Consider the following 27,787-nt stretch of genomic DNA (forward strand, 5'->3'; position numbering starts at 1 on the left):
CCGCATCCTCTCCTGTCTCTCTGGACGCAGTCACAGTAACGCCTTATACATCTGGCATGGCGTCTCCCGCGGCCTCCGCCGCCGTCCCTGAGCTTCTGCATTCAGAGTGGCGATTACGTCAGCCGCGGCCTCCGCTGTGTCCACGTGGTCGGATGTGCATCTGTCAGCCTGGCGTCTCCTGTCTCCGGTGGCCGGCGCCGCCATTACTGTTTTCCAGACCACATGGATTACAATCCAAACTTCCCTCCAAGTGTCTGCATGGGCGCAGCCATCTTGGATTCTGTCAGCTGATCATTCCTACCAATCCGTTGTCAGTATTATTAATTTGCATAATTGCCTAGCCAACGCCTTCCTTGCTGCAGGTATAAATAGGTTGTGCCTGAGCAAGGAAGGCGTCAGTGCTTTGGTTGTCAAACCTAGTTCCAGTTTGTCTCTCTTCTGTGAATGTCTTCCAGGTTCCAGCTCCTGTCTCCAGACTTCTGCTATAGAGACCCGCACCAGCATTCCATCTGCGGTGTAGCCTGACTCTCCGATCCATTCTGGACTCACCTGTTTCCAGCTACAACATCACCTGCTTCCAGCTCAGCTTCCAGCAGTGTACAGCTTCTCTTAAAGGGCCAGTGTCCTTTCTGCAGTTTACCACTCTCCACCGGTATTATTATTTCTCTGCTCTCAAATTCTACATTTCATCTATATTGCATTGCTCTCAAGCTTTATTTATTATTTAACTGGTTCCAGCCAGTATCCACTCCGTGCCAACACCTGTCTGGTTTTAACCAGTACCCACAGCAGCATTTTATCTACAGCAGTCCAGCTTTCCCTGGAACACCAGCTGGTACGACCCTGGGCTTTCCTCATTGCTACAGTTGAGCCTGGTAAGGACTTTCCAACTTGCAGATAATAAGAACTGTCTCATACCACCAGAGCTCTGTGGCCCCTGCCACCCTGTAGTACCCAGGAACTGTATTATTATTTCTCTGCTGATTTTTATGTTATTTTTTACTGCTACTGTGATGCATGGAGTTTGTCATAAATAAATATCATTGACTTTTACTCAAGTTGTCGTGGTCACGCCTTCGGGCGGTTTCTCTTCATGTTACTTACATGTCCAGGGGTCTGATACAACCTCCCAGGTTCCGGTACATCTCAGCCCCTACAACTGAGGCTGCCTTCCGTCAGCTCAGGCCCTCAGTTGTGACAGGTATACAGTGATATGAGGGATATAGGTACAGGGGGAAGGGTATATAGTAATAGGAGGTATATAGGTGCAGGGGGAAGGGTATACAGTGATAGGAGGTATATACTGTAGGTACAGGGGGAAGGGTATACAGTGATAGGAGGGATACAGATGCAGGGGGAACGGTATATAGTAATAGGAGGTATATAGGTGTGGGGGAAAGGTATACAGTGATATGAGGGATATAGGTGCAGGGAGAATGGTATATAGTTTTGGCCAGTATATAAGGTTTTGAGGAGACGTTGGTGGTAGCCAGTCACACTGACTCATCCCCCGGCAGCCTGGTTCCCTTTCCCCTGTATGTACTTTGGGAAAGGAGAACATAAGCTGCAAATGGAATATCCACACCATTGTCTGACACACATGCGCCAGGGACACTCTGCCCGCTTTCCTGCCGGCCCCAGGACACTCACCCTCCAGCAGGCTGTCCGTGTTTAGCTCTCTGCACCCGCCTCCTTGCTGCAGGCCAAGCGTCCTTGCACAGCCCGTCCCCAGTTGCCAACTAGATCTGACTGGCCTGGCCCCTCCCAGTCGGCTCGTGTTCAGCTGCAGTACATCCCTGCCACCCACCCCACAGTACTACTGCTACTGTGATAAGTGCCGCGGGCGTGCCAAGGGGTCCACTGTGCTAGCGGCCGCGGCAGGCGTGGCATGTGTGACGGGGTGACGGGCGCACGCCTATGGGTGCTCATCATTATCCGTGGGTGCTCGGGCCTGGGAGCACCCACGGAATCGGTGCCTATGTCTCTATGTGCGTTGGATAAACGTACTCCCTCTATGTTTACTGGCCAGGAGAAGCAGATCAAATTGCATGAAGTTCCAAGCAATAATAATGCCCATTTCTGTGGGGTGGTTATGAGTCGCGGGTGTGTTGGTGTCAGTGACTATGGGGGAGATGTACTAAGCAGTGATAAAAGTGAAATGAGCCAGTGGAGAAGTTGCCCATGGCAACCAATCAGCATTGATGTAACATTTATAATTTGCATAATATAAAAGTATACAGAGCAGCTGATTGGTTGCCATGGGCAACTTCTCCAATTGCTCACTTCTCCACTTTTATCACTGCTTAGAACATGTCCCCCTTAGTCTAAAGTAGTGATGAGCGGGTTCGGTTTCTCCGAAACCGAACCCCCCCGAACTTCACCTTTTCCACACGGGTCCGAGGCAGGTTCGAACCTGCCCGCCTTGCTAGGCTAGCCCGAGCGCGCCCGAACGTCATCATCCCGCTGTCGGATTCTCGCGAGATTCGGATTCTATATAAGCAGCCGCGCGTCGCCGCCATTTTCACTCGTGCATTGGAGATGATAGGGAGAGGACGTGGCTGGCGTCCTCTCCGTTTATTGTAGAAGACAGTTGATTGGTTGTTTATTGCTTAATTGTGGGGAGGATTGGGGAGCAGCTGTTAGGAGTACAGTGCAGAGTTTTGCTGATAAGTGACCACCAGTTTTTATCCGTTCTCTGCCTGAAAAAAACGCTCCATACCATATCTGTGCTCAGTGTGCTGCATAATATATCTGTGCTGAGTGCTCACACTGCTTAATTGTGGGGACTGGGGAGCAGCTATAGCAGGAGTACAGTGCAGAGTTTTGCTGACAGTGACCACCAGTATACGTTGTCTGCCTGAAAAACACTCCATATCTGTGCTCACAGTGTGCTGCTTTATTGTGGGGACTGGGGACCACCAGTATAATTAATATTATATAGGAGTAGTACAGTGCAGAGTGCACTGCTGTACCTACCTCTGTGTCGTCACTCGTCATCCATTAAGTATACTATCCATCTGCATTGTATACCTGTGGTGCATTTTAGACAGTTTTGCAGTTTGCTGACAGTGTCCACCAGTATACTATATATAGCAGTACGGTAGGCCACTGCTGTGTACCTACCTCTGTGTCGTCACTCGTCATCCATTAAGTATACTATCCATCTACATTCTATACCTGTGGTGCATTTTAGACAGTTTTGCAGTTTGCTGACAGTGTCCACCAGTATACTATATATAGCAGTACGGTAGGCCACTGCTGTTTACCTACCTCTGTGTCGTCACTCGTCATCCATTAAGTATACTATCCATCTACATTCTATACCTGTGGTGCATTTTAGACAGTTTTGCAGTTTGCTGACAGTGTCCACCAGTATACTATATATAGCAGTACGGTAGGCCACTGCTGTGTACCTACCTCTGTGTCGTCACTCGTCATCCATTAAGTATACTATCCATCTGCATTGTATACCTGTGGTGCATTTTAGACAGTTTTGCAGTTTGCTGACAGTGTCCACCAGTATACTATATATAGCAGTTGTTATGATTCCAGCACTCTGGTCTGAGGTGGTCCTATTGCAAGGACCGGAGCACTGGAACGGAATGCTGGGGAAGGGAGCGGGAATAGAAAGTAGCCCCTGGCGCCCTAACTCCGTTGTCTCGCCCGTGTGGTCAGAAATCCCCTGCGAGACTATGGTTGCTTGAGCCCATGGCAGCCGCGTTTGAAGGGCGGATTATGTCTGCCCAACTCCGATGCCCCCTCAGGTCTTAATGGGAGACAAAGGGAAATCCGAGACAGGGTGATAACAAGGGGCCCTCTGACTAAACAACCAGGCCAGGGGCTACAAGCTAACTGACTAAACCTGAGGTATGTGCGGTAACCCGCCAGGGAAAAGGACAACCAAAATCCACTAGTCCGTACTCCTACCCAGCACCGCTGGATACCAGAGTGGATCTGTGGGAGCGGAATCCTCCGCAAAAGCTCCGGAACACAAATAATAAATGATAAATAATTAAGCGGCCCAAGCCGCAACACACGGCTACGCCGTGACTCACGAACACCACTGGATGTTCAAAGGTGCTCAGTCAGGACTCCAGGAACAGATGACGATTTCCGAGTACAGGACAACTGAGAACAGGAACGACCGGATACAGCAGGACTGGAACACTTTCAGCAAACAGATTATGCATTCAGGAAGCTATTACCGGCGTCTGTGAGAAGCCCAGGAAGTGTATTTAACAGGGAGTCCTCCAATCAGCTGTTTGGAGGCTGATTGGATTAAATGCCATACAGCTGCCAAGCTGCATGGCCAGGAAAACAGACATCTCATTATTTAAATTGAACCCAGCAACGGGGAACGCAGTCCGTAAGTGGCGTCCCCGTTGCTAGGGTCCGTGCGGCTCCGTGCGCCCGGCGTCTAGCGTTGCCAGGGAGCCGGCGGCTGTACGCGCACGGCGTCCCTGGTTGCTAGGCGCCGGGCCGCAGCGACGAGCGGACCCCGGCGCCTAACAGTACCCCCCCCTTGAGGAGGGGTCAAGGAACCCCTAAAGCCAGGTTTCCGAGGAAATTCCCGAAAAAATGCCCTCTTGAGCCTCGGGGCATGGAGATCCTTATCCAGGACCCAAGACCTTTCTTCTGGACCATAGCCTCTCCAGTGCACCAGAAAATAAAGCCGACCCCGGGACAATTTGGAATCGAGAACCTTCTCTACCAAGAACTCCTGATGACCCTGTACATCTACTGGTGATTTCCCCTGAGAGATCTTCCGAGGAAATCTACTGGATGAAACGTATAGTTTCAACAGGGAGCAATGGAACGTATTTCCGATCCGGAGAGCTCTTGGTAAACGTAACCGGAAAGCAACTGGATTGATTTTTTTAATAATATGAAATGGTCCAATAAATTTGGGGCCCAATCTAGCTGAGGTTTGTCGAAGTTTAATGTTACGAGTCGACAACCATACCCTATCTCCCACCTTAAAAGTGCAAGGCCGCCGGAGCCTGTCAGAAAAATTTTTCTCTCGAAATGCCGCTTTTCTGAGAGCAAGGTGCACTTTTCTCCAAATGAGTCTGAGATGAGAGGTTAAGGTTAGCGAGGAGACAGAGGAATGTTGAAAAAAAGAATTAGCTCTGGGGTGAAAACCAAAAACTGAAAAGAATGGAGACACATTAGTGGAGGAATGACAAGAATTGTTGTACGCAAACTCCGCCAAAGGAAGAAACTCGGACCAATCATTCTGGAGTTTGGCTGAGTACAAACGCAAATACTGTTTTAATGATTGATTAACTCGCTCGGTCTGCCCGTTGGATTGGGGATGGTAGCCGGACGTTAAAGACAATTTCATCTTTAATGAGGCACAAAAAGACTTCCAAAATTGTGCAATGAATTGTGGACCCCGATCAGAAACAATATCAGTGGGTAACCCATGAAGTCTGAAAACATGGCGGAGAAACAAAACTGCCAATCCCTGGGCAGATGGCAGTCGGGGAAGAGCAATGAAATGGGCCATCTTGCTAAAACGGTCCACTACCACCCATATGACTCGGAATCCGGCTGACAGAGGGAGGTCTACCACAAAATCCATGGAAATATGAGACCATGGCCTGAGAGGAACATTTAAGGGCATAAGTTGCCCGATAGGCAAGGAACGGGGAACTTTATGCTGTGCACAGACCTGACAAGAAAAAACAAACTCCTTAATGTCTTTAGAAAGACCAGGCCACCATACTGAGCGGGAGACTAATTCCAAAGTCTTAGAGATCCCCGGATGCCCGGCAACTTTGCTATCGTGAAACTCAGTCAAAACAGTAGCTCTCAAAAACTCAGGGACATAAAGACGACCAGCAGGAGTATTCCCAGGAGCTTGATGTTGAAGCTGCTTTAACTGGGTAAATAAATCTTGTGTGAGGCCTGCCCAAATGGCTGAAGACGGAAGTATGGGAGTAACAGGACTGTTATTATGAACTGGAAGAAAACTGCGTGACAGGGCATCCGCCTTGGTATTCTTGGAACCTGGCCTGAAGGTGATAATAAACTTGAAACGAGTAAAAAATAAAGCCCAACGAGCCTGCCGGGCATTCAGCCGCTTAGCTGATTCGATGTACTGAAGATTTTTGTGGTCAGTCAATACTGAAATGGTATGTGTTGCTCCCTCAAGCCAATGCCTCCACTCCTCGAAAGCCCATTTAATAGCCAGTAACTCCCGGTTACCAACATCGTAGTTGGATTCAGCGGATGAGAATTTCCTGGACATAAAGGCACAAGGATGTAATTCTAGAGAGTCCGGATCCTTCTGGGATAGGATAGCCCCCACTCCAACCTCCGAGGCATCAACCTCAACAATGAAGGGCAATTCTGGGTTGGGATGTCTGAGGACTGGGGCTGAGACGAAAGCTTGTTTCAAGGCCTGAAAGGATAACTCAGCTTCACGTGACCAGTTGGTAGGATCCGCTCCCTTCTTAGTCAGTGCCACAATGGGAGCAACCAGGTCGGAAAAAGAATGAATAAATCTTCTATAATAATTCGCAAACCCTAAAAAGCGCTGAATTGCTTTTAAGTTGGTGGGTTGCGCCCAACTAAGGATGGCTTGGAGCTTCTTTGGTTCCATACAGAATCCCCGAGGGGAAATAATGTACCCTAAAAAGGATACCTCCGTGACATGAAACTCACACTTCTCCAGCTTGGCATATAGGTGATTTTCACGTAATTTTTGAAGAACCTGACGCACCTGGGTAACATATTGTTCACTAGAGTCAGAATAGATCAGGATATCGTCTAAGTGAACGACCACGAATCTTCCAAGAAAATTACGGAGCACATCGTTAATGAGATCCTGGAAAACTGCCGGAGCGTTAGACAAGCCGAACGGCATCACCAGATACTCGTAGTGACCCGACTGAGTACTGAACGCCGTTTTCCACTCATCTCCCGACTTGATTCGGATGAGGTTATACGCTCCCCTCAGGTCAATCTTAGAAAAAATCACAGCCGAACGCAGCTGATCAAAGAGGACAGAAATCAGCGGCAGAGGGTAAGTATTTTTAACTGAGATCTTATTCAGGGCTCTAAAGTCGATGCAAGGTCTGAGTGATCCATCTTTCTTCTCCACAAAGAAGAAGCCTGCACTTAAAGGGGATTTAGATGGCCTAATAAATCCTTTCCCTAGGCTCTCCTTAACATACTCATTCATGGCCGCAGTTTCTGGTCCGGACAATGCATATAACCTTCCCTTTGGCAATGTGGCACCAGGAATTAGCTCAATAGCACAATCATAAGGCCGATGGGGAGGCAGAATGTCTGCATTACCCTTGGAAAATACATCAACAAAGTCCTGGTATTCCACGGGAATGGGTTCGGGAATGGCAGCAGCTATTCTGACGGGAAACGTAATACATTCCTTATTACAGATGGTACCCCATTGTGAGATCTCCCCCGACTGCCAATCAATGATGGGATTATGAAAGGCCAGCCAAGGGTGACCCAGAACCACTGGAACTGCTGGGCAATGGGTAAGGAAAAACTCAATCTTTTCGGAATGAAGAGCTCCTACCGCAAGTAGTACAGGGGGTGTACAGAGGGAAATAACCCCATTGGACAAGGGACTCCCGTCTAAACCATGCATGGTGACACACCTACCCAAGTTTAACTGAGGAATACCTAAGGCCTTGGCCCACGTTAAGTCCATAAAGTTCCCTGCAGCTCCACTGTCAACAAAAGCCGACACCGAAGAACTGAGGCTGCCAAAGGAAACTTTAGCTGGGACTAACAGGGAGTTATTCGAGGAGATAAGCTGCAGACCAAAGTGAACCCCCTCACAATTCACTTGGTCGGGGCGTTTCCCGACTTGTTCGGACAATTACGGGCAAAATGTCCCTTACCCCCACAGTACAAACAAAGACCAGAGTTTTGCCTTCTGGCTCTTTCTTCTGGAGACAGCCTGGAGAGACCCATCTGCATGGGCTCCTCTATGTCCTCAGGAATGGAAAATACACACGGAGTAGATCTGACAGGTGCTCCTTTTTCAGCCCTCCGCTCTCTGAGACGACGATCAATCTTAATAGAAAGCTCCATGAGTTTATCGAGAGTCTCAGGAGCGGGATACTGAAGGAGACTGTCTTTTATAGACTCAGATAAGCCGAGGCGAAACTGACTGCGCAGGGCTGGGTCATTCCAGCCACAGTCGTTCGACCAACGGCGAAACTCTGTACAATAAACCTCTGCAGGATTTCTACCTTGTCTGAGAGCGCGTAACTGACTCTCGGCGGATGCCTCTCTATCAGGGTCATCATACAAAAGCCCTAAAGACCCCAGAAAGGCGTCTACAGACAACAATGCCGGATCCTCTGCTTTTAAACCAAAAGCCCAGGTCTGGGGATCCCCCTGGAGCAAAGAAATAATAATTCCGACCCGCTGAGATTCAGTACCTGAGGAGATAGGTCTTAAACGAAAATAAAGTTTACAGGACTCTTTAAAATTAAAAAACTGCTTCCTATCACCAGAAAAACGGTCAGGCAAGTGCATTTTCGGTTCAGGAACTACCCTCGGGGAAGTTCGTAAAAGATCTTCCTGCGACTTCACCCGAAGGGAAAGATCCTGAACCATTTGAGTAAGTTCTTGAATCTGGCTAACTAGAAGCTGGCCAGGATTTGGCCCTAAACCAGTGGGATTCATGAGGCCGACAAACCTTACAAAACTGAATAAGGGAAAAAATCAAACCCTGTTTAATTTTAAGTTTTGGTGTGGCCGGTAATAATGTTATGATTCCAGCACTCTGGTCTGAGGTGGTCCTATTGCAAGGACCGGAGCACTGGAACGGAATGCTGGGGAAGGGAGCGGGAATAGAAAGTAGCCCCTGGCGCCCTAACTCCGTTGTCTCGCCCGTGTGGTCAGAAATCCCCTGCGAGACTATGGTTGCTTGAGCCCATGGCAGCCGCGTTTGAAGTGCGGATTATGTCTGCCCAACTCCGATGCCCCCTCAGGTCTTAATGGGAGTCAAAGGGAAATCCGAGACAGGGTGATAACAAGGGGCCCTCTGACTAAACAACCAGGCCAGGGGCTACAAGCTAACTGACTAAACCTGAGGTATGTGCGGTAACCCGCCAGGGAAAAGGACAACCAAAATCCACTAGTCCGTACTCCTACCCAGCACCGCTGGATACCAGAGTGGATCTGTGGGAGCGGAATCCTCCGCAAAAGCTCCGGAACACAAATAATAAATGATAAATAATTAAGCGGCCCAAGCCGCAACACACGGCTACGCCGTGACTCACGAACACCACTGGATGTTCAAAGGTGCTCAGTCAGGACTCCAGGAACAGATGACGATTTCCGAGTACAGGACAACTGAGAACAGGAACGACCGGATACAGCAGGACTGGAACACTTTCAGCAAACAGATTAAGCATTCAGGAAGCTATTACCGGCGTCTGTGAGAAGCCCAGGAAGTGTATTTAACAGGGAGTCCTCCAATCAGCTGTTTGGAGGCTGATTGGATTAAATGCCATACAGCTGCCAAGCTGCATGGCCAGGAAAACAGACATCTCATTATTTAAATTGAACCCAGCAACGGGGAACGCAGTCCGTAAGTGGCGTCCCCGTTGCTAGGGTCCGTCCGGCTCCGTGCGCCCGGCGTCTAGCATTGCCAGGGAGCCGGCGGCTGTACGCGCACGGCGTCCCTGGCTGCTAGGCGCCGGGCCGCAGCGACGAGCGGACCCCGGCGCCTAACAGCAGTACGGTAGGCCACTGCTGTGTACCTACCTCTGTGTCGTCACTCATCATCCATTAAGTATACTATCCATCTACATTCTATACCTGTGGTGCATTTTAGACAGTTTTGCAGTTTGCTGACAGTGTCCACCAGTATACTATATATAGCAGTACGGTAGGCCACTGCTATGTACCTACCTCTGTGTCGTCACTCGTCATCCATTAAGTATACTATCCATCTGCATTGTATACCTGTGGTGCATTTTAGACAGTTTTGCAGTTTGCTGACAGTGTCCACCAGTATACTATATATAGCAGTACGGTAGGCCACTGCTGTGTACCTACCTCTGTGTCGTCACTCGTCATCCATTAAGTATACTATCCATCTACATTCTATACCTGTGGTGCATTTTAGACAGTTTTGCAGTTTGCTGACAGTGTCCACCAGTATACTATATATAGCAGTACGGTAGGCCACTGCTGTGTACCTACCTCTGTGTCGTCACTCGTCATCCATTAAGTATACTATCCATCTGCATTGTATACCTGTGGTGCATTTTAGACAGTTTTGCAGTTTGCTGACAGTGTCCCCCAGTATACTATATATAGCAGTACGGTAGGCCACTGCTGTGTACCTACCTCTGTGTCGTCACTCGTCATCCATTAAGTATACTATCCATCTGCATTGTATACCTGTGGTGCATTTTAGACAGTTTTGCAGTTTGCTGACAGTGTCCCCCAGTATACTATATATAGCAGTACGGTAGGCCACTGCTGTGTACCTACCTCTGTGTCGTCACTCGTCATCCATTAAGTATACTATCCATCTACATTCTATACCTGTGGTGCATTTTAGACAGTTTTGCAGTTTGCTGACAGTGTCCACCAGTATACTATATATAGCAGTACGGTAGGCCACTGCTGTGTACCTACCTCTGTTTCGTCACTCGTCATCCATTAAGTATACTATCCATCTGCATTGTATACCTGTGGTGCATTTTAGACAGTTTTGCAGTTTGCTGACAGTGTCCACCAGTATACTATATATAGCAGTACGGTAGGCCACTGCTGTGTACCTACCTCTGTGTCGTCACTCATCATCCATTAAGTATACTATCCATCTACATTGTATACCTATGGTGCATTTTAGACAGTTTTGCAGTTTGCTGACAGTGTCCACCAGTATACTATATATAGCAGTACGGTAGGCCACTGCTGTGTACCTACCTCTGTGTCGTCACTCGTCATCCATTAAGTATACTATCCATCTGCATTGTATACCTGTGGTGCATTTTAGACAGTTTTGCAGTTTGCTGACAGTGTCCACCAGTATACTATATATAGCAGTACGGTAGGCCACTGCTGTGTACCTACCTCTGTGTCGTCACTCGTCATCCATTAAGTATACTATCCATCTGCATTGTAAACCTGTGGTGCATTTTAGACAGTTTTGCAGTTTGCTGACAGTGTCCACCAGTATACTATATATAGCAGTACGGTAGGCCACTGCTGTGTACCTACCTCTGTGTCGTCACTCGTCATCCATTAAGTATACTATCCATCTGCATTGTATACCTGTGGTGCATTTTAGACAGTTTTGCAGTTTGCTGACAGTGTCCACCAGTATACGATATATAGCAGTACGGTAGGCCACTGCTGTGTACCTACCTCTGTGTCGTCACTCGTCATCCATTTAGTATACTATCCATCTACATTCTATACCTGTGGTGCATTTTAGTTTTGCGCAGTAAATATAGTAGTAGGCCATTGCTATTGATACTGGCATATAATTCCACACATTAAAAAATGGAGAACAAAAATGTGGAGGTTAAAGGGAAAGATCAAGATCCACTTCCACCTCGTGCTGAAGCTGCTGCCACTAGTCATGGCCGAGACGATGAAATGCCATCAACGTCGTCTGCCAAGGCCGATGCCCAATGTCATAGTAGAGAGCATGTAAAATTCAAAACACAAAAGTTCAGTAAAATGACCAAAAAATCAAAATTAAAAGCGTCTGAGGAGAAGCGTAAACTTGCCAATATGCCATTTACGACACGGAGTGGTAAGGAACGGCTGAGGCCCTGGCCTATGTTCATGGCTAGTGGTTCAGCTTCAAATGAGGATGGAAGCACTCATCCTCTCGCTAGAAAAAAGAAAAGACTTAAGCTGGCAAAAGCACAGCAAAGAACTGTGCATTCTTCAAAATCACAAATCCCCAAGGAGAGTCCAATTGTGTCGGTTGCGATGCCTGACCTTCCCAACACTGGACGGGAAGAGCTTGCGCCTTCCACCATTTGCACGCCCCCTGCAAGTGCTGGAAGGAGCACCCGCAGTCCAGTTCCTGATAGTCAAATTGAAGATGTCACTGTTGAAGTACACCAGGATGAGGATATGGGTGTTGCTGGCGCTGGGGAGGAAATTGACAAGGAGGATTCTGATGGTGAGGTGGTTTGTTTAAGTCAGGCACCCGGGGAGACACCTGTTGTCCATGGGAGGAATATGGCCCTTGACATGCCTGGTCAAAATACAAAAAAAATCAGCTCTTCGGTGTGGAATTATTTCAACACAAATGCGGACAATAGGTGTCAAGCCGTGTGTTGCCTTTGTCAAGCTGTAATAAGTAGGGGTAAGGACGTTAACCTCCTCGGAGCATCCTCCCTTATACGTCACCTGCAGCGCATTCATCATAAGTCAGTGACAAGTTCAAAAACTTTGGGTGACAGCGGAAGCAGTCCACTGACCACTAAATCCCTTCCTCTTGTAACCAAGCTCCTGCAAACCACACCACCAACTCCCTCAGTGTCAATTTCCTCCTTACCCAGGAAAGCCAATAGTTCTGCAGGCCATGTCACTGTCAAGTCTGACGAGTCCTCTCCTGCCTGGGATTCCTCCGATGCATCCTTGAGTGTAACGCCTACTGCTGCTGGTGCTGCTGTTGTTGCTGCTGGGAGTCGATCGTCATCCCAGAGGGAAAGTCGGAAGACCACTTGTACTACTTCCAGTAAGCAATTGACTGTCCAACAGTCCTTTGCGAGGAAGATGAAATATCACAGCAGTCATCCTGCTGCAAAGCGGATAACTGAGGCCTTGGCAGCCTGGGCGGTGAGAAACGTGGTGCCGGTATCCATCGTTAATTCAGAGCCAACTAGAGACTTGATTGAGGTACTGTGTCCCCGGTACCAAATACCATCTAGGTTCCATTTCTCTAGGCAGGCGATACCGAAAATGTACACAGACCTCAGAAAAAGACTCACCTGTGTCCTAAAAAATGCAGTTGTACCCAATGTCCACTTAACCACGGACATGTGGACAAGTGGAGCAGGGCAGACTCAGGACTATATGACTGTGACAGCCCACTGGGTAGATGTATTGCCTCCCGCAGCAAGAACAGCAGCGGCGGCACCAGTAGCAGCATCTCGCAAACGCCAACTCGTTCCTAGGCAGGCTATGCTTTGTATCACCGCTTTCCAGAATAGGCACACAGCTGAAAACCTCTTACGGCAACTGAGGAAGATCATCGCAGAATGGCTTACCCCAATTGGACTCTCCTGGGGATTTGTGACATCGTACAACGCCAGCAATATTGTGCGTGCATTACATCTGGGCACATTCCACCACGTCCCATGTTTTGCACATACCTTGAATTTGGTGGTGCAGAATTATTTAAAAAACGACAGGGGCGTGCAAGAGATGCTGTCGGTGGCCCGAAGAATTGCAGGACACTTTCGGCATTCAGCCACCGCGTGCTGAAGACTGGAGCACCAGCAAACACTCCTGAACCTGCCCTGCCATCATCTGAAGCAAGAGGTGGTAACGAGGTGGAATTCAACCCTCTATATGCTTCAGAGGATGGAGGAGCAGCAAAAGGCCATTCAAGCCTATACAGCTACCTACGATATAGGCAAAGGAGGGGGAATGCACCTGACTCAAGCGCAGTGGAGAATGATTTCAACTTTGTGCAAGGTTCTGCAACACTTTGAACTTGCTACACGTGAAGTCAGTTCAGACACTGCCAGCCTGAGTCAGGTCATTCCCCTCATCAGGCTTTTGCAGAAGAAGCTGGAGACATTGAAGGAGGAGCTAAAACAGAGCGATTCCGCTAGGCATGTGGGACTTGTGGATGGAGCCCTTAATTCGCTTAACCAGGATTCACGGGTGGTCAATCTGTTGAAATCAGAGCACTACATTTTGGCCACCGTGCTCGATCCTAGATTTAAAACCTACGTTGTATCTCTCTTTCCGGCAGACACAAGTCTGCAGAGGTTCAAAGACCTGCTGGTGAGAAAATTGTCAAATCAAGCGGAACGTGACCCGTCACCCACCATCTCCTCCTTCACATTCTCCCGCAACTGGGGGTGCGAGGAAAAGGCTAAGAATTCCGAGCCCACCCGCTGGCGGTGATGCAGGGCAGTCTGGAGCGAGTGCTGACATCTGGTCCGGACTGAAGGACCTGCCAACGATTACTGACATGTCGTCTACTGTCACTGCATATGATTCTCTCTCCATTGAAAGAATGGTGGAGGATAATATGAGTGACCGCATCCAAGTAGGCACGTCAGACAGTCCGTACGTATACTGGCAGGAAAAAGAGGCAATTTGGAGGCCCTTGCAGAAACTGGCTTTATTCTACCTAAGTTGCCCTACCTCCAGTGTGTACTCCGAAAGAGTGTTTAGTGCAGCCGCTCACCTTGTCAGCAATCGGCGTACGAGGTTACTTCCAGAAAATGTGGAGAAGATGATGTTCATTAAAATTAATTATAATCAATTCCTCCGTGGAGACATTCACCAGCAGCAATTGCCTCCACAAAGTACACAGGGACCTGAGATGGTGGATTCCAGTGGGGACGAATTAATAATCTGTGAGGAGGGGGATGTACACAGTGAAAGGGGTGAGGAATCGGAGGATGATGATGAGGTGGACATCTTGCCTCTGTAGAGCCAGTTTGTGCAAGGAGAGATTGGGGTAAATTTACTAAGATTCGTATTACTACCGATTTGTTGTGAAAATCATCACGAATGACATCGAAAGTGTGTTTGTGCAACTTTTTGAATTGGTTACGCCTAATTTACTAAGCTGTCGTATTTGTTTTTTTCGTGTTGTCCGATGTCGATGTCATTCGTGTTTTTTTTTTTAAAGAATGCGGCCGGTTTTGTTGTTTTTCGGCCGTGTTTTTCGGTTTTTATTACGACTGCGTCACATGTCTGTTCCGGCAGTGTTTGTCCAATCCCGGCCGCGTTTTTTTTTCTAAGTTTCGATTTTGTCACTCGTCCGTGATTGGTTGTATTCGTGATGGAGGAGTGTCTGTGCACATTACTATAAAAACGCCCCAAACCGTCCGCACCTCGTGGGTTTAGCTAATGGAGAGGAGAGAGGAAGGTGTATTAGGAGTTGGTGAGTTTGGTGGAGTTGTTGGTGGATTTGTTGCGGAGTTTATCGATTGTTGAGTGCTGTACTGTGTGTGTAAGTAGTATTGTCTTACTTGTTGTGTTGTTTTTTCAAAGTTTGTCTACTTTTTTGTCCTTGTTTTTTTTTTAAAGTCTATTGTCATTGTTTGTGAGTGTGTGTGTGTGTGTGTGTGTGTGTGTGTGTGTGTGTGTGTGTGTGTGTGTGTGTGTGTTGTGTGGTGTGTAGTGGTAGTGGAGGAGTGTGTTTTCTGTTTTTTTTTTCTCTGTGTTTTTTGTAGTTTGTAGGGATTATGTCTCAGTCAGAGGTCAGTGTGGTGGAGGAGGTTAGTGAGAGGGAGGAGGTGAGTGAGAGGGAGGAGGTGAGTGAGGTGGAGGAGGTTAGTGAGAGGGAGGAGGTTAGTGAGGAGGAGGAGGGGGTGCCTGTTGCTGCGTTATCCAGTGATAGTGATGGTACTGTGGCTCCGCAGCCACGCACCACTACCAAGACTGGGCGCAATGTTAAGTTCAGCTATGCTGAAAACATGGCTTTGGTGCGGGAGCTGATGAGGCATCATCGCCAATTGTTTGGGCAGGATGCTGCCAAGGTGTCCTCACGTAGGAAGTCTGTCCTGTGGGGTAAAGTTATAGCGGCAGTGAATAGTGAGGGTGTGGTGAGGCGGACTGAGGACACGTGCCGGAAGCGCTTTTATGACATCAAGCGCCGTGTCAAGGCCAAGATGGCCAAGGAGGCCAAATCAGCCCGCTAAACCGGGGGTGGACACCCCTTCCGTGCTACTTATCGTGATTGGGAGGAGCCTGTGCGGTCCCTTATTCCTTCCGAAGTGGTTGCTGCGACTCATGTCAGGGATTCGGACCGGCCAAGGCAGGATGGTGAGTTTGTTTTAAATTATTTTGTGATATTGCATTTTGAAATATATTTATGCTGCTAATTGTTACTGTGTTTTTAAAATTATGGCCCTCATTCCGAGTTGGTCGGTCGCAAGGCGAATTTAGCAGAGTTGCTCACGCTAAGCCGCCGCCTACTGGGAGTGAATCTTAGCTTCTTAAAATTGCGACCGATGTATTCGCAATATTGCGATTACTAACTACTTAGCAGTTTCAGAGTAGCTCCAGACTTACTCTGCCTGTGCGATCAGTTCAGTGCTTGTCGTTCCTGGTTGACGTCACAAACACACCCAGCGTTCGCCCAGGCACTCCCACCGTTTCCCCGGCCACTCCTGCGTTTTTTCCGGAAACGGTAGCGTTTTCAGCCACACGCCCCTGAAACGCCGTGTTTCCGCCCAGTAACACCCATTTCCTGTCAATCACATTACGATCGCCGGAGCGAAGAAAAAGCCGTGAGTAAAAATACTTTCTTCATAGTAAAGTTACTTGGCGCAGTCGCAGTGCGAACTTTGCGCATGCGTACTAAGCGGATTTTCACTGCGATGCGATGAAAAAGAACGAGCGAACAACTCGGAATGAGGGCCTATAATCCTTGTGTTGGTGATGTAGTGCAGGCCTGTGCAACCTGTAGCTGTAAAGGTGTTTCCAAACTACAAGTCCCATCATGCATTGCCTGAGTTTTGTTATTAGTGAATGGTACATCTGTTGCAGTGCATGCTGGTATGTGTAGTTCTAATTAGAGATGAGCGGGTTCGGTTTCTCTGAAACCGAACCCGCACGAACTTCATGTTTTTTTCACGGGTCCGAGCAGACTCGGATCCTCCCGCCTGGCTCGGTTAACCCGAGCGCGCCCGAACGTCATCATGACGCTGTCGGATTCTCGCGAGACTCGGATTCTATATAAGGAGCCGCGCGTCGCCGCCATTTTCACACGTGCATTGAGATTGATAGGGAGAGGACGTGGCTGGCGTCCTCTCCATTAGAAATTAGATTAGAAGAGAGAGAGAGATTGTGCAGAGTCAGACAGAGTTTACCACAGTGACCAGTGCAGTTGTTGTTAGTTAACTTTTATTTATTTTAATATAATATATCCGTTCTCTGCTATATCCGTTCTCTGCCTGGAAAAAAACGATACACAGCAGCAGCCAGTCACACAGTGTGACTCAGTCTGTGTGCACTCAGCTCAGCCCAGTGTGCTGCACATCAATGTATAAAAGGCAAAGCTTATAATAATTGTGGGGGAGACTGGGGAGCACTGCAGGTTGTTATAGCAGGAGCCCCCAGGAGTACATAATATTATATTAATTTAAAATTAAACAGTGCACACTTTTGCTGCAGGAGTGCCACTGCCAGTGTGACTAGTGGTGACCAGTGCCTGACCACCAGTATAGTAGTATATTGTTGTATGTATTGTATACTATCTCTTTATCAACCAGTCTATATTAGCAGCAGACACAGTACAGTGCGGTAGTTCACGGCTGTGGCTACCTCTGTGTCGGCAGTCGGAACTCGGCAGGCAGTCCGTCCATCCATAATTGTATTACAATATATACCACCTAACCGTGGTATTTTTTTTTCTTTCTTTATACCGTCGTCATAGTGTCATACTAGTTGTTACGAGTATACTACTATCTCTTTATCAACCAGTGTACAGTGCGGTAGTTCACGGCTGTGGCTACCTCTGTGTCGGCAGTCGGCAGGCAGTCCGTCCATCCATAATTGTATTATTATTATAATATATACCACCTAACCGTGGTTTTTTTTTCATTCTTTATACCGTCGTCATAGTGTCATACTAGTTGTTACGAGTATACTACTATCTCTTTATCAACCAGTGTACAGTGCGGTAGTTCACGGCTGTGGCTACCTCTGTGTCGGCAGTCGGCAGGCAGTCCGTCCATCCATAATTGTATTATTATTATAATATATACCACCTAACCGTGGTTTTTTTTTCATTCTTTATACCGTCGTCATAGTGTCATACTAGTTGTTACGAGTATACTACTATCTCTTTATCAACCAGTGTACAGTGCGGTAGTTCACGGCTGTGGCTACCTCTGTGTCGGCAGTCGGCAGGCAGTCCGTCCATCCATAATTGTATTATTATTATAATATATACCACCTAACCGTGGTTTTTTTTTCATTCTTTATACCGTCGTCATAGTGTCATACTAGTTGTTACGAGTATACTACTATCTCTTTATCAACCAGTGTACAGTGCGGTAGTTCACGGCTGTGGCTACCTCTGTGTCGGCAGTCGGCAGGCAGTCCGTCCATCCATAATTGTATTATTATTATAATATATACCACCTAACTGTGGTATTTTTTTTTCTTTCTTTATACCGTCGTCATAGTGTCATACTAGTTGTTACGAGTATACTACTATCTCTTTATCAACCAGTGTACAGTGCGGTAGTTCACGGCTGTGGCTACCTCTGTGTCGGCAGTCGGCAGGCAGTCCGTCCATCCATAATTGTATTATTATTATAATATATACCACCTAACCGTGGTTTTTTTTTCATTCTTTATACCGTCGTCATAGTGTCATACTAGTTGTTACGAGTATACTACTATCTCTTTATCAACCAGTGTACAGTGCGGTAGTTCACGGCTGTGGCTACCTCTGTGTCGGCAGTCGGCAGGCAGTCCGTCCATCCATAATTGTATTATTATTATAATATATACCACCTAACCGTGGTTTTTTTTTCATTCTTTATACCGTCGTCATAGTGTCATACTAGTTGTTACGAGTATACTACTATCTCTTTATCAACCAGTGTACAGTGCGGTAGTTCACGGCTGTGGCTACCTCTGTGTCGGCAGTCGGCAGGCAGTCCGTCCATCCATAATTGTATTATTATTATAATATATACCACCTAACCGTGGTTTTTTTTTCATTCTTTATACCGTCGTCATAGTGTCATACTAGTTGTTACGAGTATACTACTATCTCTTTATCAACCAGTGTACAGTGCGGTAGTTCACGGCTGTGGCTACCTCTGTGTCGGCAGTCGGCAGGCAGTCCGTCCATCCATAATTGTATTATTATTATAATATATACCACCTAACCGTGGTTTTTTTTTCATTCTTTATACCGTCGTCATAGTGTCATACTAGTTGTTACGAGTATACTACTATCTCTTTATCAACCAGTGTACAGTGCGGTAGTTCACGGCTGTGGCTACCTCTGTGTCGGCAGTCGGCAGGCAGTCCGTCCATCCATAATTGTATTATTATTATAATATATACCACCTAACCGTGGTATTTTTTTTTCTTTCTTTATACCGTCGTCATAGTGTCATACTAGTTGTTACGAGTATACTACTATCTCTTTATCAACCAGTGTACAGTGCGGTAGTTCACGGCTGTGGCTACCTCTGTGTCGGCAGTCGGCAGGCAGTCCGTCCATCCATAATTGTATTATTATTATAATATATACCACCTAACCGTGGTTTTTTTATACCACCTAACCGTGGCAGTCCGTCCATAATTGTATACTAGTATCCAATCCATCCATCTCCATTGTTTACCTGAGGTGCCTTTTAGTTCTGCCTATAAAATATGGAGAACAAAAAAGTTGAGGTTCCAAAATTAGGGAAAGATCAAGATCCACTTCCACCTCGTGCTGAAGCTGCTGCCACTAGTCATGGCCGAGACGATGAAATGCCAGCAACGTCGTCTGCCAAGGCCGATGCCCAATGTCATAGTACAGAGCATGTCAAATCCAAAACACCAAATATCAGAAAAAAAAGGACTCCAAAACCTAAACTAAAATTGTCGGAGGAGAAGCGTAAACTTGCCAATATGCCATTTACCACACGGAGTGGCAAGGAACGGCTGAGGCCCTGGCCTATGTTCATGGCTAGTGGTTCAGCTTCACATGAGGATGGAAGCACTCAGCCTCTCGCTAGAAAAATGAAACGACTCAAGCTGGCAAAAGCACAGCAAAGAACTGTGCGTTCTTCGAAATCCCAAATCCACAAGGAGAGTCCAATTGTGTCGGTTGCGATGCCTGACCTTCCCAACACTGGATGTGAAGAGCATGCGCCTTCCACCATTTGCACGCCCCCTGCAAGTGCTGGAAGGAGCACCCGCAGTCCAGTTCCTGATAGTGAGATTGAAGATGTCAGTGTTGAAGTCCACCAGGATGAGGAGGATATGGGTGTTGCTGGCGCTGGGGAGGAAATTGACAAGGAGGATTCTGATGGTGAGGTGGTTTGTTTAAGTCAGGCACCCGGGGAGACACCTGTTGTCCGTGGGACGAATATGGCCGTTGACATGCCAGGTGAAAATACCAAAAAAATCAGCTCTTCGGTGTGGAGGTATTTCACCAGAAATGCGGACAACAGGTGTCAAGCCGTGTGTTCCCTTTGTCAAGCTGTAATAAGTAGGGGTAAGGACGTTAACCACCTCGGAACATCCTCCCTTATACGTCACCTGCAGCGCATTCATAATAAGTCAGTGACAAGTTCAAAAACTTTGGGTGACAGCGGAAGCACTCCACTGACCAGTAAATCCCTTCCTCTTGTAACCAAGCTCACGCAAACCACCCCACCAACTCCCTCAGTGTCAATTTCCTCCTTCCCCAGGAATGCCAATAGTCCTGCAGGCCATGTCACTGGCAATTCTGACGATTCCTCTCCTGCCTGGGATTCCTCCGATGCATCCTTGCGTGTAACGCCTACTGCTGCTGGCGCTGCTGTTGTTGCTGCTGGGAGTCGATGGTCATCCCAGAGAGGAAGTCGTAAGACCACTTTTACTACTTCCACCAAGCAATTGACTGTCCAACAGTCATTTGCGAGGAAGATTAAATATCACAGCAGTCATCCTACTGCAAAGCGGATAACTGAGGCCTTGACATCCTGGGTGGTGAGAAACGTGGTTCCGGTATCCATCATTACTGCAGAGCCAACTAAAGACTTGTTGGAGGTACTGTGTCCCCGGTACCAAATACCATCTAGGTTCCATTTCTCTAGGGTTGCGATACTGAAAATGTACACAGACCTCAGAAAAAGAGTCACCAGTGTCCTAAAAAATGCAGCTGTACCCAATGTCCACTTAACCACGGACATGTGGACAAGTGGAGCAGGGCAGGGTCAGGACTATATGACTGTGACAGCCCACTGGGTAGATGTATGGACTCCCGCCGCAAGAACAGCAGCGGCGGCACCAGTAGCAGCATCTCGCAAACGCCAACTCGTTCCTAGGCAGGCTACGCTTTGTATCACCGGTTTCCAGAATACGCACACAGCTGAAAACCTCTTACGGCAACTGAGGAAGATCATCGCGGAATGGCTTACCCCAATTGGACTCTCCTGTGGATTTGTGGCATCGGACAACGCCAGCAATATTGTGCGTGCATTACATCTGGGCAAATTCCAGCACGTCCCATGTTTTGCACATACCTTGAATTTGGTGGTGCAGAATTTTTTAAAAAACGACAGGGGCGTGCAAGAGATGCTGTCGGTGGCCAGAAAAATTGCGGGACACTTTCGGCGTACAGGCAGCACGTACAGAAGACTGGAGCACCACCAAAAACGCCTGAACCTGCCCTGCCATCATCTGAAGCAGGAGGTGGTAACGAGGTGGAATTCAACCCTCTATATGCTTCAGAGGTTGGAGGAGCAGCAAAAGGCCATTCAAGCCTATACAACTGACCACGATATAGGAGGTGGAATGCACCTGTCTCAAGCGCAGTGGAGAATGATTTCAACGTTGTGCAAGGTTCTGCAACCTTTTGAACTTGCCACACGTGAAGTCAGTTCAGACACTGCCAGCCTGAGTCAGGTCATTCCCCTCATCAGGCTTTTGCAGAAGAAGCTGGAGACATTGAAGGAGGAGCTAAGACAGAGCGATTCCGCTAGGCATGTGGGACTTGTGGATGGAGCCCTTAATTCGCTTAACAAGGATTCACGGGTGGTCAATCTGTTGAAATCAGAGCACTACATTTTGGCCACCGTGCTCGATCCTAGATTTAAAACCTACCTTGGATCTCTCTTTCCGGCGCACACAAGTCTGCTGGGTTTCAAAGACCTGCTGGTGAGAAAATTGTCAAGTCAAGCGGAACGCGACCTGTCAACATCTCCTCCTTCACATTCTCCCGCAACTGGGGCTGCGAGGAAAAGGCTCAGAATTCCGAGCCCACCCGCTGGCGGTGATGCAGGGCAGTCTGGAGCGACTGCTGATGCTGACATCTGGTCCGGACTGAAGGACCTGACAACCATTACGGACATGTCGTCTACTGTCACTGCATATGATTCTATCACCATTGATAGAATGGTGGAGGATTATATGAGTGACCGCATCCAAGTAGGCACGTCACACAGTCCGTACTTATACTGGCAGGAAAAAGAGGCAATTTGGAGGCCCTTGCACAAACTGGCTTTATTCTACCTAAGTTGCCCTCCCACAAGTGTGTACTCCGAAAGAGTGTTTAGTGCCGCCGCTCACCTTGTCAGCAATCGGCGTACGAGGTTACATCCAGAAAATGTGGAGAAGATGATGTTCATTAAAATGAATTATAATCAATTCCTCCGCGGAGACATTGACCAGCAGCAATTGCCTCCACAAAGTACACAGGGAGCTGACATGGTGGATTCCAGTGGGGACGAATTGATAATCTGTGAGGAGGGGGATGTACACGGTGATATATCGGAGGATGATGATGAGGTGGACATCTTGCCTCTGTAGAGCCAGTTTGTGCAAGGAGAGATTAATTGCTTCTTTTTTGGTGGGGGTCCAAACCAACCCGTCATTTCAGTCACAGTCGTGTGGCAGACCCTGTCACTGAAATGATGGGTTGGTTAAAGTGTGCATGTCCTGTTTTGTTTATACAACATAAGGGTGGGTGGGAAGGGCCCAAGGACAATTCCATCTTGCACCTCTTTTTTCTTTTATTTTTCTTTGCGTCATGTGCTGTTTGGGGAGGGTTTTTTGGAAGGGACATCCTGCGTGACACTGCAGTGCCACTCCTAGATGGGCCCGGTGTTTGTGTCGGCCACTAGGGTCGCTTATCTTTCTCACACAGCTACCTCATTGCGCCTCTTTTTTTCTTTGCGTCATGTGCTGTTTGGGGAGGGTTTTTTGGAAGGGACATCCTGCGTGACACTGCAGTGCCACTCCTAGATGGGCCCGGTGTTTGTGTCGGCCACTAGGGTCGCTTATCTTTCTCACACAGTCAGCTACCTCATTGCGCCTCTTTTTTTCTTTGCGTCATGTGCTGTTTGGGGAGGGTTTTTTGGAAGGGACATCCTGCGTGACACTGCAGTGCCACTCCTAGATGGGCCCGGTGTTTGTGTCGGCCACTAGGGTCGCTAATCTTACTCACACAGCTACCTCATTGCGCCTCTTTTTTTCTTTGCGTCATGTGCTGTTTGGGGAGGGTTTTTTGGAAGGGACATCCTGCGTGACACTGCAGTGCCACTCCTAGATGGGCCCGGTGTTTGTGTCGGCCACTAGGGTCGCTTATCTTTCTCACACAGTCAGCTACCTCATTGCGCCTCTTTTTTTCTTTGCGTCATGTGCTGTTTGGGGAGGGTTTTTTGGAAGGGACATCCTGCGTGACACTGCAGTGCCACTCCTAGATGGGCCCGGTGTTTGTGTCGGCCACTAGGGTCGCTTATCTTTCTCACACAGTCAGCTACCTCATTGCGCCTCTTTTTTTCTTTGCGTCATGTGCTGTTTGGGGAGGGTTTTTTGGAAGGGACATCCTGCGTGACACTGCAGTGCCACTCCTAGATGGGCCCGGTGTTTGTGTCGGCCACTAGGGTCGCTAATCTTACTCACACAGCTACCTCATTGCGCCTCTTTTTTTCTTTGCGTCATGTGCTGTTTGGGGAGGGTTTTTTGGAAGGGACATCCTGCGTGACACTGCAGTGCCACTCCTAGATGGGCCCGGTGTTTGTGTCGGCCACTAGGGTCGCTTATCTTACTCACACAGCGACCTCGGTGCAAATTTTAGGACTAAAAATAATATTGTGAGGTGTGATGTGTTCAGAATAGGCTGAAAATGAGTGTAAATTATGTTTTTTGAGGTTAATAATACTTTGGGATCAAAATTACCCCCAAATTCTATGATTTAAGCTGTTTTTTAGGGTTTTTTGAAAAAAACACCCGAATCCAAAACACACCCGAATCCGACAAAAAAAATTCGGTGAGGTTTTGCCAAAACGCGGTCGAACCCAAAACACGGCCGCGGAACCGAACCCAAAACCAAAACACAAAACCCGAAAAATTTCCGGCGCTCATCTCTAGTTCTAATACATAATCAGAGATCTTGCTTGTCCCTAATTTTTTTTAAAGTACTTTTTTAAAATATTGTTTTTTTTGGGGTATTGATGTTTTTTTTTTTTTTGTTTGATGCTGTTTGTGTCAATTTGTTGATTAAATTTTTACTAAAAATATTGTGCAGAATTAACCTTTAGATAAGGATTATTTAGTGCAACACCATCTTATTTTAAAAATACACACCCAATTAATTAATCCAGAATAGCTTAAACAAAAAATATTTTACTTAACATTAGGTTCCAGATGTTTACATCACAATAAGGAAGTTCAGATAACAAGGAGTATTTAAAGTATGGTCATAATGTTTGTTCAAATGTATCAACAGTACGCCACAGACAGGCCACAGCCAACTGATGATGGTGGGAATGCAGGTAAGAATTCACTGTATTCACATATTCGGCTAACACATAGAAGCAAAAAAATTATAAAGTTTTTCTTTTCACATAGGTTCTTCTTCTGCAAGCCGACCTCCTCTAAGGCGGCCATCACAGGGCTCTGTGAGTTTGCCTACGAGGCCCAGTAAGTCACGTCGTGTGGAGTCTGAGTCTGCGGCTCCATCTTCACCACCCAGGCGGCGCGTCTCCGCAGTGTTGCCCCAGCCACTTCTGGACATTTTGGCAAGTCCTCAAAGTGATGAGCCACGATCACCTCAGCTGTCTGGTGAGTAAAAAATGTTATGAAAAAATTAATAAAAGTTTGACACAGTGTGGACTATGAATGAACATGGCTAAGTCATATTAATTTTACGAAGCACTGATATGTGCAAGGTGTGATATGGTGAAATATTTTTTAATTTTTGTTTATAAATGTAAGAAATAATCTGTTTGCCTTGTGCCTTTATCACCTTGCACATATCATTGTCTGTTCAAATCCTTAGGTCTTCTCATGGTTAATTCAGTTGCACCACTGTTTGTGTTTTGTCAAGACAATTATATTTGTGCACATTATTAGTCATGGCCATAATGTCAATTACCAAGCACATGTGTTTTTTTGCCAAAATTACTGCACCCATTTTCAGATGTCATGTTGGCCCTAGCATCCATTTTGTTTTTGTAATAACATTTTGTTTATAAAAATTTAAAAAGAACATTGTTTAAGACAAATGTTTAACAGGGCCCACATCACCAGTTATAAACATAGTCCAACTTAACACATTTGCCTGTTTTGTGATAAATACACAAATATAATTTTTTATAATTTTTTTATTAAAAGTAAAAAATGACTGCCTTTACAAATTAATGAGTTTGATCAAAACCACATTTACTGCCTTGTTTGTGTTTATCTAAAGGAAGGGCCATACACAATTTTTACATGCCTTAATGTTAAATGGGGACATATCTTCGTGTTTCACATATCATTATGGCTTAGAGTCTCTGAACAAAACAAATTAAATAAAATTGTGTTGTGTAAATTAGAAGGCACACACAGGCGTGCACAGAAACTGAATTGCGGGTTTCGCACAGGACTTCCACCCCCCCCCCCCCCCCCCTCCACGGCATTATAGTGTTCTCACACCTCCCCTGTCCTGGATGTAGACTGCTTACCTGGTCCGCTCCTCTGGGTCGTCCAGGTGAGCAGTCTATATCCAGGACAGGGGAGGATAGAGAACACTATAATGTTGTGTAGGGGGGGAAGTTTGGTGCGGAACCCGCCAGTCAGTGTCTGCGCACACCTGTGAAGGCACATATGTGTTTCTTAAGGCAATATTCCAAGTTTTTTGGACAACACACAATCTGTAACATTTTCATGAGTATTATTAAGTATGCCATGTTTAGGACAAGCAAAGAAATATATTTGAAAATAATCAGTGGCTGTTGTGACCCCCATACAGAACCAACCATCATGGGCGAGGACGACCAGCAGGAACCTGACCAACAGGCTACCTTTACACTGCACCTGCAGCCCGTTGCTCCTACCCAGCCAACCCAGCAGCAGGATATGCCCCAAGCCTCCGTAAGCCCCCAATTGATCCCAACTCCACCACAGCAACAAATGTCCGCAGACTTTTGGAGCAGTTGGGCCACACAACAGGTCCAAAACACTGCCTACCTGAACACACACACACAACACCTTGCCAGTCTGCCGCATCATCTACCTCGCATTAGTAGGAACTCGGGCAGACTGATTGTTCAGGTAGGCAGAATAGCTACTTCAATGGAGCAAATCAGGGCGGACAACATGCAAATGCTGACAAATTTATCTCGAGTAATCGATGAGCAACAGCAGCAGCAACAAGCCCTAATACAAGTCATCCAGCACAACCAAGTAGTGACTGAAACTTTGTCCTGAATTGTTGCCAGCCACACTGCTACCAATAATCAGCTGAATGCCAGTATTCACAATCTTAGCCAAAGCATTACTGTGCTGGCAGCACAACAAGTCAGCTCCAGCTCCGGAACAACGACCCCTAGCCAGACCCCAGTTACCGCCCCTGTTCGACGCTCAAGCAGAACACGGGCCAGCGACCCAGGACAAACTTCTGCACCAAGCACACACACCAAAAAAAAATGAGTAAGACAGGAAATTTGTTCAACACAATAAATGTTTTGCTATTGTATTCCCAAAAAAAACCTGTGTCCGTGTCAATCATTTTAAAACACGCTATGTGTGTATGGTTTAATGGGGTAATGATTGTCAATGTTTTTTTTAATTAAAAGAAAAATAAACATACACACCAGTATAAAGAACAAACACTAACGAACAAAACAAACATTCACCCCCTACAATACATGTAATAAAAGTGGTTAGGCAAGGTGAATTTTAACAAAATAATACTTACGGGTAAAATATCGCTGAATAACTTCTTGCCTTACCTGCCTCCCTACATCTGTACTCACACTGTCACCAGATGTTTCTAACTCCTCTGCTTGCTGACTGTTTTCTTCATCATCATGTGGCAGATGTTGTTGCAAACACAGATTATGGAGAAAACAGCAGCAGAACACAATCCTAGTCACCTTAGAGGGACTATACAACAAAAGCCCAGCAGATTTATCCAGACACCGAAACCTAGATTTCAGCACTCCAAAACATCTTTCTATCACGTTCCGCGTAGACTTATGTGCATGATTGTAACTGTGTTCAGCAGGAGAATCAGGTTGGGACAATGGAGTAAGTAGCCAAGAGTAGCAGCCATAACCACCATCACCTGAAAAACATATATAGGCAACATTAGTACATGTGTATGATGAATAATTACCCCCAAAAAAAAAGGAGTTTGAAGTTAACACACATACACACAACACACTTGGAACATACCCAGCAGCCAGCCATCAGGCATTTGTCCGTCCTCAAATTTATCGAAGAGAGATGACAGACTGAGGATGAAGGAGTCATGGCAGTCGCCAGGGTAACCTGCAACCACACTCATAATTTTTAGATTTGCATCACAAACCACCTGGACATTAGTGGATTTGTCCATATGTCGATTAGTATAAATATATTGACGGCCCCTAGGTGGTCTCAGCTCAACGTGTGTGCAATCTATGGCCCCCAGCACATTGGG

At 46.9% G+C, this 27,787-nt stretch overlaps 1 protein-coding gene across 2 annotated transcripts in view; it reads left to right on the top strand.

Moving 5' to 3' along the window:
• LOC134947501 (AT-rich interactive domain-containing protein 1A-like) overlaps positions 1–26,839 on the top strand; it is a 66,647-nt gene extending 39,808 nt beyond the window's left edge. For both annotated transcript variants that reach the window (XR_010182585.1, XM_063935567.1), the window contains 3 exons: positions 24,608–24,653; positions 24,730–24,942; positions 26,114–26,839. Coding sequence is in view for 1 of the 2 variants with exons in the window: in XM_063935567.1 (XP_063791637.1) it covers positions 24,608–24,653; positions 24,730–24,942; positions 26,114–26,571 (717 nt within the window). In the remaining variant the exon portion in view is untranslated. The remainder of the gene's footprint in view (positions 1–24,607; positions 24,654–24,729; positions 24,943–26,113) is intronic.
• Positions 26,840–27,787: the final 948 nt, after the last annotated feature.

Source organism: Pseudophryne corroboree, chromosome 8 (assembly GCF_028390025.1).
Source record: "Pseudophryne corroboree isolate aPseCor3 chromosome 8, aPseCor3.hap2, whole genome shotgun sequence".
Taxonomy (NCBI): domain Eukaryota; kingdom Metazoa; phylum Chordata; class Amphibia; order Anura; family Myobatrachidae; genus Pseudophryne; species Pseudophryne corroboree.